General features: G+C 39.4%; 1 protein-coding gene across 2 annotated transcripts in view; it reads right to left on the bottom strand.

Annotated features, from left to right (window-relative positions):
• Positions 1 to 7603: 7603 nt before the first annotated feature.
• Positions 7604 to 9821, bottom strand: part of skic3 (SKI3 subunit of superkiller complex) — a 271172-nt gene continuing 268954 nt past the window's right edge. For both annotated transcript variants that reach the window (XM_065284603.1, XM_065284604.2), the window contains exon 41: positions 7604 to 8371. In XM_065284603.1, the coding sequence (XP_065140675.1) occupies positions 8294 to 8371 (78 nt within the window). In that variant the 3' untranslated portion in view covers positions 7604 to 8293. The remainder of the gene's footprint in view (positions 8372 to 9821) is intronic.

The following is a 9821-nucleotide window of genomic DNA, read 5'->3' as shown; positions in this document are numbered from 1 at the left end:
ACACTTGCAGCACATTCAAAACTATGTTTAGTGAAAGTGAAACTTAGAAAACCATAAACAAAGAATGCAGTATATTGAAAGATGATGTAAATTTTTTGCTAGTTAGTTGATTGTTTTTATTTTCAGAGTGTTTTTTTCTTTTATCAATGTATATTTTTGTTTGTTTTTGCAAAAGTTGCGTTCATTTAATTTGACACAAATATAGTTCCATAGGATTCAAGCTCACCACGCCCTTGTTACGAACTCACCACACACTAGTTCTTCCCATAGATATGTATACAGGCTAGATGGCTCAAGGCGGAGTCAGCTGTGTCGTCACATGGCGGCCATCTTAGGTCAGTGCTGCCATAGTGTGCTCCCTGCTGCTGTGGACGGAAGGTGAGTGACATACGCCAACTAAAATGCTCGTAACTTGCTCTTCTTGACGGATTTACAAACGGTTTGGTGTGTTACAAACCTTATTAACGTGGCTATGATTTGTGCTGATGCCGATGTTTAAATTGTAATTTTTCACAAGTATGCAGTTAAATAGCCGCATCCCTGACGTTTATGACACACCAATCCGTTTGAAAATCGGTTGAAAATTGAGCAAAATATAGTTATTTCAGCACTACATGCACAATAGACTTTAATGTTATAACTGGACGAGCGGTCCTGTCCTAAGATGGCCGCCGTGTGACGTCGTCGGGTCCCATTGGCTCTCAGCGCCGGTAAGCCATCTAGCCTTTATACATATCTATGGTTCTTCCCCTCTATCTCTGTTGGGATCTGCCCACTTTTCTTGCATTTTTAATGTAGTGGGTGGAGTCACACTCTGACCAGGGGTTAAGTTACGCTTTAAGCTCTCGTCTAATCCAATGCTCTAAATGGTCATTAAACATCTAAAATGATCTTTATCTGTAAGTTTCCTGAGAGGTGTACCGTCCCAAATCCATAATCTAAAGCAAAGATGCGTCTTCATTCACTTTTGTTTTTGTTTTTAAAGCATGCAGAAATTATAGAAAATAGACTGCAGGACTTGCTTGATGTTAAAATAATTATTTAGAGAGATAAAGTTCGGGACCTGATTGATGTTAAATGAGTTATTAAGAGTGACAAGACTCAAAAGCGATCTTCATGATGCTGAAGTCTGAAGCGCATGCACACAAACGTCCAATATTTATAGACATCTAAAAAAAAAATTTCAGTTTAAAAAATATCTGTTTTGACAAGAATTCACGCAAGTAGGACCTATAATCTGTCATATCTGAAGTGAATGTTTGGTTAACTGTTGAGGAAAAATATCTGTTGTATATCATTATATTAAACCCTTGCATTAGCCTACAGTATCTTAAAGCGGTCTGTCTCAAACAATAAAAGAAAAACATACATTAAACATATATTGATATTGTTTTTGCTTTGCGTAAACAGGTGCAGTTCTGTAATGTTTTGTTAGATTCCAACAAATTATGCATTGTTTAAAAGTTTTTTTGATAGAGAATCTTAAAATATAAATAACTATTGTGAAAGTTTGCTCATCCCAACTCAATTTGCCAGCACAGGTCACAAATGATGCATCAGCAAACAGAAATTGAGAGAGAAAAAGGTCTTCTAAAGGGAAAATCATATATAAAACTATGGCTGATGGTTCTGTTGAAAATGTAAACAGGCTGTTGTAGACATACATTTGCATATAACATATATATTTTTCCAAATCCATGTTGATTAGAGCATTAAAAACTTGAAAAGTCTTAAATTTAGGTAAATTTAGAACAGATAAAAATGTGAGATTAATTTGCGATTCGCGAGTTAACTCATGAAATCATGAAATTAATCTAGATTAAATATTTTAATCTTTTGACACCCCTAGTAATTTTATGACATCGATTTTTGCGATTTTGGTTGTCCTTTAATTCGACTGTGATGTCCGTGATGAGCAACTTGTTGATCGACACGTAATGAGGTTTATCTTTCCTGACATTGACGCTAGCACAGACCGGCACTTGGTCATTAATGCAGAAGTTACTCATATTGTCCCATGAATTTGACAGTCTTCTCACAACAGCCATTTTTTTCCTTGAAATTTGAAAGAAGAACGCTTTCCGTGGTGGAATAATTTTGCGACTCCATTGCCTTATGCATCAAGTCCATCAGCTGCCTTCTATGATACCCTTTGAACATAGAGGGTATGATGATTTGTGGTCTGCAGGAGTTCCCCATCTTGTGATGGTTACTCTTTAACATGCATTCGTTTTCCAGAAATCGATGATGTCAAAAATTAGGGTGTTGTCGCACTGCAGGTTTTCTGAGATTTCTTCTAGTTTCTAAATGATGTTCGGTTCGTCTTTTAACTCTGGAGAATAGCTCCTGCGGCTCCTTGTATAGCCCGAGGATTAGCCTTTAACCCGCTGCACTGTAGAGCATAGTTGACAATGGGATGAAGGTTGGGTTGAAACAGCTTGTCTGTAAACTCTGCAAATTGTAAGTCGAAAAAGTATGAGGGTGGTTCATACAGACAGGAATGTTGACGCTGACTAGGGTGATTTATCTCGCACCCCAGACACTCTTGCTTGATCTTGTTATGACAAGGTGGTTTAGCAGCACTCTGATCACTCCTTTGATTATTTTTAAACTGACGTCTGTAAAGCATCCATCTGTGCTATTGAGAGCGCTATCGGCAGCATTAGCACTCAGATCTTTTAGGTGACTTAGACCTTCTTCTGATGCGAGTCTGAATTCTTCAAGAGGGTCATCTTCATCATAGGGTAAGCGTTGGCTAGCGTTGTCGTCGTAATAGTCAGCATCGATGTAGAGAGAAGGTCTGGCCATGTTATCTGAATCGCTGTCTTGAGACATTGTTGCCAGATGCAGCCCCACGTACTGCTTTATATTGAGTGTGACGAATGGGCGTAGTTTATGAGCGGAGACGGTCCGACAGAGTATTGGCCGCGTGAGCATTTCTTGGGGTGGAACTGCTGTACTTTAAGAAAAAGTAGATGCAGTCTCCCGTCCTCTTTTTAGAATGATCGCTGACCACTCTGTACCGCCCTTTGGGTGTTATGGCGTCCCATTCTGCGATGTACAATGGTTCTTCGCGACAACCATGCAGATCTTTCCAGACGTTGTTGTAAAACAATGTCCAGTCCTTGTCACCGAAAACTAAGCAGGGGTCCAGTCCTGGTGTATATTCGCCTTTAATCTCAGTGCTGTAGAGTATTACAGTACGAGTCTCTTTGTTAAACTTGTAACCGACTACTCTGCTTTCCAACAAAATTTCATCGGCCACAATGTTCTTATTTTCATGAATAAACTTTGTCAGGCAGATATGCCCACGCTGTTTTTTCGGCGCCATAGTGAGATGATCATGTGATTTCATCATTCACTCACTGGAGTATCACGCCAGCTGCATGGGCTATCCATGTTTGTGATTTTCGTAACTCTGATTTCCTTGGCTTTTATTATGCATCCAGGGGCCCACCTTATATAAATTATGATGGAAGCATGGAATGTGGTTTTGAAGATGGCTACTTGTGTAAACACTGGTTTTATTGTTTTAGTGTAGGAGGACATGATTTACGATGCACTGGAGATAACCTCCCACACAGGTCAAAGGGCAACCCCTCCTCCGGAGGTCAAAGGTCATTTTAAGTGATCGTATGTAGACCCTAATTACTAGGGGTGTGCAAAAAAATCGATTCACATTTGAATCGCGATTCAAGCATTGCCGAGTCAGAATCGATTCATAGAATTCCAAAAATCGATTCATATATATTTTTTTTAACGCCATGTTACTATTGTCCTGAAATGAGTTTATCTCAGTTTTCCCATAGATGGCGCATCGAAGTCACACTGACGCCTGCACACTCTTGTCACAGTGTTTCCCCACACATTGCTGTGCAGCGCTGCCCAGGTTAACAAGTGCCCATTTATATCTGGCATCAAATTTTGTCTTTTTTGTTTTTCCGTGATGATGACACTCTTTAATAATGACATTTTGTGTGCGACATAATGAGTGTGCGTTCACGTGCTCTGTTTCTCAATGAATTGGGATCCGACGCGAACAAGCTCGTGTCACATTGTATCCTTCATGTTTCTGAACTTGAGCAAAGTTTTACCATTAGAGAACTTGATGGAGCACCCGCGGACCGTATGGTTCCGGGTTTGTATTTGAAATGGTCAGTCGGGTCCGGGTCAGTCATAGTTTATTACTCCGGGTCCCGAGTCTGATTAATATTGTGTGTAAAACCCGAGTCGAACGCTGAATGGCCGTGAGCGCTACCGCGCTAAAGCTCGCGTGCAGTTTCAGCGTGCCTGCAGGTTTCTATGGCGATAACTGGCGATCTTTTCTATTATTATTAATAAACCATATATTATCTAAAACCTATTGCAATGAACGAGCAAAGCTCAAGCTGACTCAAGATTTACAAAACGCAAAGCTGTAATGTAAAGTCCCCTGTCACTGGGACAGCAAGTAGACTTTTGAATCTGAAATAATGAGTGGATTTAGCTTTTTTTTAATCGGCAAGAGAGAAATAGAAAGAGAGGCACTTTTCCTGCTTCTGCTCTATCTAATAGAAATAATAACCATTATAACACCAGTCACATTTATAAACTATAGACCTGCACTGTCTATCATTAATATGCTATATTATTGTATTTAATAGAGTTTGATAAAAGGGGTCATCTAATTGCTTCATATCAGTTTTTATTTTTGCATAAAAACAAAGTAATATCAAACGACATTTAATTTGTTGTGTTTATTTTCTTTAAAATTGTATATCTACTACAATCAGTCACATAGGAAAAAGTAAACTACATGTTTTAATCGAAAATCGATTCTGAATCGAATATTGAGCCTAAAAATCGGAATCGAATCGTGAATTTTTCTGAATCGTGCACCCTTACTAATTACTACTTACATGTTTAAAGACAGACATGCATACCTGTATTTAAAAAAAGAATATTTTACATGAATCTAAAACTGGGACTCTTTATGATATGTGTATGTAGTATAAAATGTGTATGTAGTTTATTGGCACATTACTTTATTTGTGGTAATCAATCCTTAAGATTAACTATTGCTTATTGATTTGCTATTGTCTCGTTGCGAGATCGCTCATGTGCAGCTGATATAAACTTCAAGGGTAACACTGTAGACAAAACAAACATCTCCATCTTCTCATCTTAGCTTTCACCATGCAAACACCTTGGTTATGTTTGTTGTATGAACTTGTGTTTCCTATCAGATTGAAGTGACTTCCTCCTTATGCTGAACGGGTGGAATTGTGTGATGTTAGTTCCAGGTAGGTGTATTTAGGGCGGAGTTTACTGAAGTGTTGCAGCGCTATTAGCCTGACAGTCCAAACACGCTTTGATTTTGTCTTGCAGCTGGAGGTCAGAGGCTATTGGCTCCACGAGGCCCGTTTGAAGCCCTGGCTGGCTATTGACACATAAGCCTGTGCCCAACAGTGATCGCTCACTACACTGTTCATGCACGACTGTGTTACGCTCTGTGGTACATTTCAGGAGTCCACAACGTCCCGGTGCCCCAGCGAATGTTCGATTACAATCCTGATTTGCAGATTCTGATTACATTAAATACTTATTTGCAGCTGTATTATACAAATAAATAGTTAAAAAAATCATACATTGTGATTTCTGGATTTTTTTGATTATGTCGCTCACAGTGGACATGCACCTACGATGACAATTTCACACCCCTACTTATTTTCCTCACTGTAACTGGCTGTTACTACGCGTTTTGGTATATAAAGAGAAGCCCGCGTTGCGCACTGTGCAGTACATTTCAGGAGTTCACAACGTCCCCACACTATCGTGACGTTCTGCCCCACCCTTGCATTACACAGCAGCATAGTTTTTCAAACACAGTATGCAACTAAAACCCAGCTTGTGCACGGCAAGCCTTTGCTACAAATTTCTATGTGAATGGAATTTAATCTCTCAACGTTTGTATCCTGCATCTAGCCTTCGCAACTGGTGTGCTGTGGCAGGTTAGACTGGTTGTGCCCGACACGTAAACCCCTGAAGCCCAGCCACAGCTCCTGGCACATGCATGCTCGGCACAAGTTGAAATCTGCCATGGGTTTGTAGCGTCCATGTATGTTCAGTGGTGCACACCCAACACGCCCGTGTTTAGCAGCTGGTTCTTCCACAGCGGACAGCATGCAATGTGCACGTGAGCCATTACTAGACATTACTTATGAGGCCCAACACCCCGATCATTCGGCAGTTTTTACCCCCTTTCACGCTTGTGCTTGGTTAGGGTTCAGACTTGGGCTCGATGTGAGCCTGTCTCTCTCAGAAGTGCTCACTAGTTGGTTGCTGTTATGAGCCCTTTCACCCAATGCACTGTTGTGCTGTCAACAGACGCCCCTAGTATGCCACACACTTCCCCCATCATCGTTAAGTGCCCAGGTGTGACAGCTGCTGGCATATCTGCTTCCCATTTGGTGACTCATGTCCCAGCCGCCACAGATGCAGCATGAACAGGTGGCTGAGGGCGTTAGCCGATTTGAGTTTGGTTTGGGTTTACTATATCTGTGCACAATGAGGAGCAAGAGTACATGCTTTGTACTTCTCCCAGTTGCACTTTTGAACTTTTCTGGCACCTCTTATTCTGTGCACATAAGGGTGTGAAGTGAATACCTACATGCCGGTGTGCTGACCTGTGTTGCATGTTATAACTTCACAGTAACAAATAGCTGGTCGTGATGCAGGCTCTCAAGGGTTTTGACCCACCCCCACTGTTGCATTTACAAGGTGCCTCTGGGTGCACAGTGGTTGGGCACCATCTGGTTATCAGAATTAAGGGAGTGATGCGGGACACCTGGCTCTCTTCTAGTGTCCCATCAGGGAATACATGCTTGAAACTACCCACAGCGCATTAGAGCCAGGTGGTTACAATATGCAGTCTATACAGGCTCTACATGAGCTATATCCAGTTGGGCTTTATATGTTTATCTGAGTAGTGCGGCAATAAGGCTCATATGCTGGTTGTGACTGTATGCAGTCTGTCCTGAGTTGGGACAAGTTTCTGATTGGGACACTTAGGCATCCAATCTTATTCACATTGGCTTACGTCAACTTGCTGCAAACTGTGCTATTGCTACGCATGGCGGTGCATGGGTTTAAGTAAGCTCCACTGGGGCTGCACTTCGCTGTTCTCACAGCGCGGTTCTATACAGTCTCCCATAGCGTCAACATCTGACGCAATGTTGAGACACTGTTCTTCAACTTCAACCACAAATTACTAATGATAATTTCCGAGGGAAGGTTATACAGCGACTGTGTTCTTCCACAACCGGGCACAGTACAAACTTTGGCAAACTTTAAAGACATGTTTGCTGCTTTGGGAAACATATGTGTTACTTCCCTATTTAGTATTTAAATAGCAGAGCTAATGGATGGCAATTTGAAAGTTGTTTGGGTTGATGAGAACAATGTGTATATCAAGTTTGGTACATGTGTGTACCTGTAAGTATTATATATGCACCAAGTTTTTTAACCAATAACAGGGGGCGCCAAGTGATGCCCAGGTGCCAGCCTTTTCAAGCAAAACTTCAGATTAGAAACAATTTAGATTAAAAGATTAAAAAGAATAATGTAAATGTAATGGTTTTAATTTTAGGCAAAATATCAATAATATGTAATATTTGCTGGAATAAATAAATAAAAGAAAACATTTATTTTCCAATCCCAAATCTGTTAATTGTGAGCAAGTCCAAATCTATTTTTTTTACCAAAAGCATATTCTGTACTATAAATACACCAACACAAAACACAAAATCGATTTGATTCCCTTTTTGATTTTTCTTTTCATCTACATAACTAACATTTCAGTGTCTGAATGGCAGAATTACATATTTTTGCAGTGCCCACAGTCAGTCATTACAGAGATGAGTAGAGTCAATTAGACAAAGACAGAGGCATTTAAACGAAAAGGAAAAATAAAACAAAGTATAAAAGAAAATGCAATTAATTTGATTTCTTGACCCAGACTTATAACAAAACATCTCACTTAAGCCATTTCAATAATATCCTTATAGATTACCATTTACTACAAATCATAAAGATAAAAACACGAATCACTTCAGATTGAGTGTATCTTTTTTGCATCCACACAACAATGTTCAGTGGAGAAATTATTGCTTGACTGAATGACATAAAGAATTTAAAAATTCTAAGCACACTGTCAATAAGTTCATACAACATGTAGATCAGTAACTAAACCACTGCTGTTAAATGGTGAAATATAGGTTCCCCCAAGAGAGGATCTAAAGATGGTTGGAATGTTTTAGCTAGATGGGTGAAGGCGTCTGTGGAAATCCAGCAGTCTGCTGTCCCCTGCTTCTAAACCGACCATCAGCAGAGTCTACAAAAAGAACCGTGTAAGACAGAATGTTAAACAATCAACTATAAGTTTATCTATGAAGAGACACTGTAAAACAATAAAACATCAGGTAATGCTGATAACCTAAATTTGACCCTCATGTGGAACTCTTTTGTTCTCCTAATCTCTTCATCACAAAGGTTTTTACCCTGAACAGTCTTCTTAGCCTTTGGTCTCACATCATTGGGTATCTGCTGAGAATATATGATCTAATGTATACATTATGCAATTTTATATTCATGTGTGGTTTTATTTTAAAGGTCATAGTGCAAAGTGTGGTAGTGTGGTAAAAAGGTCTAATTTCTGTTATTCTAAGTGTATCAAAGTTTAAAACTTAAGACATAATCTGTACTCCTGCAAGGGGTGTCACCTCCAGAAGGGATATAGATAACAGAGGGCTAACAATCCCATTTGGTGTTCCTTCAGGTCACAAGAACCTGTCCAACCAAATCCTGATTTGGGACTTTAAGAATACTTGTCTCATTTGTGTATATAAGGTGGCTTGGCAAGACACTCGGGAGCATTCTGTAACTACAAGCTCCCACACTTTGTGTGTGTATTCAAACATTATGGAAGAAATCTTTAACCCTCTGGGGTCTAAAGGGTTTTTAGGGCCCTGGGGAAGTTTTGACATGCACTGACATTTGTGCTTTTTTCAGTTGCTTTAAAACATATTAATGGCAAAAGTCTCATAACACTGTGTTCAGCACAAACTGGGCTACAATATTATATAATCAACATGTATGTACATGTTTGTATTTTTAAGAGAAAAATGTTTATGCGTGGTTTTTGAAAAAGCAAAATATTTAAGTCACTGATATAAGTCCACAAAACTCATTCTAAACATGTTTTCCCAAGACTTTTCTAAACAGGATCTAGTAGTCTAGAGTTTTTTCTTCAGAATGATGTGAAAATCATTCTGCCTACTCATTCACAAAAAGCAATATATTGATTTACAATTTCTAAGACACTTTTGCTTGGGAAAGACTGTATGCGTGGAGGCGGGAAAGCTCCTGAATAATCAGTGATTGACAGCTGAGAGACAAAAGAGTTGAATAATGAGCCACATAATGAGCCTTGTAGGAATGTGATTTTCTCTGTAGTAAAACCATGATAAGGTTTACTTTTCAATATAATGTAAACACACACACACACACACACACACACATTATATATATTTCTATTGAAATATTTTCTATTAATTTCACAAATATAAGTTACCTTTTAAAAACATTGTAGCCTAATCATGGTAAAGATACTGTTTGGCCATCGTAAAATGAACACACTTCAACACAGGGTTAGTGTTTGGTTGGCCAGCGAGAGGTTTACTTTTGTGCAGTAAAAAGCTCAAAAGAACAACTGCCTATCGTTGTCTGGACTCTTATTTGTGTTTTTGTAATCATTATAGTAGAGAAACAACTAGGGACACGCG

The sequence above is a fragment of the Paramisgurnus dabryanus genome, chromosome 5, assembly GCF_030506205.2.
Source record: "Paramisgurnus dabryanus chromosome 5, PD_genome_1.1, whole genome shotgun sequence".
In the NCBI taxonomy this organism is placed as follows: Eukaryota; Metazoa; Chordata; class Actinopteri; order Cypriniformes; family Cobitidae; genus Paramisgurnus; species Paramisgurnus dabryanus.
This window is presented reverse-complemented; position numbering and strand designations above follow the sequence as displayed.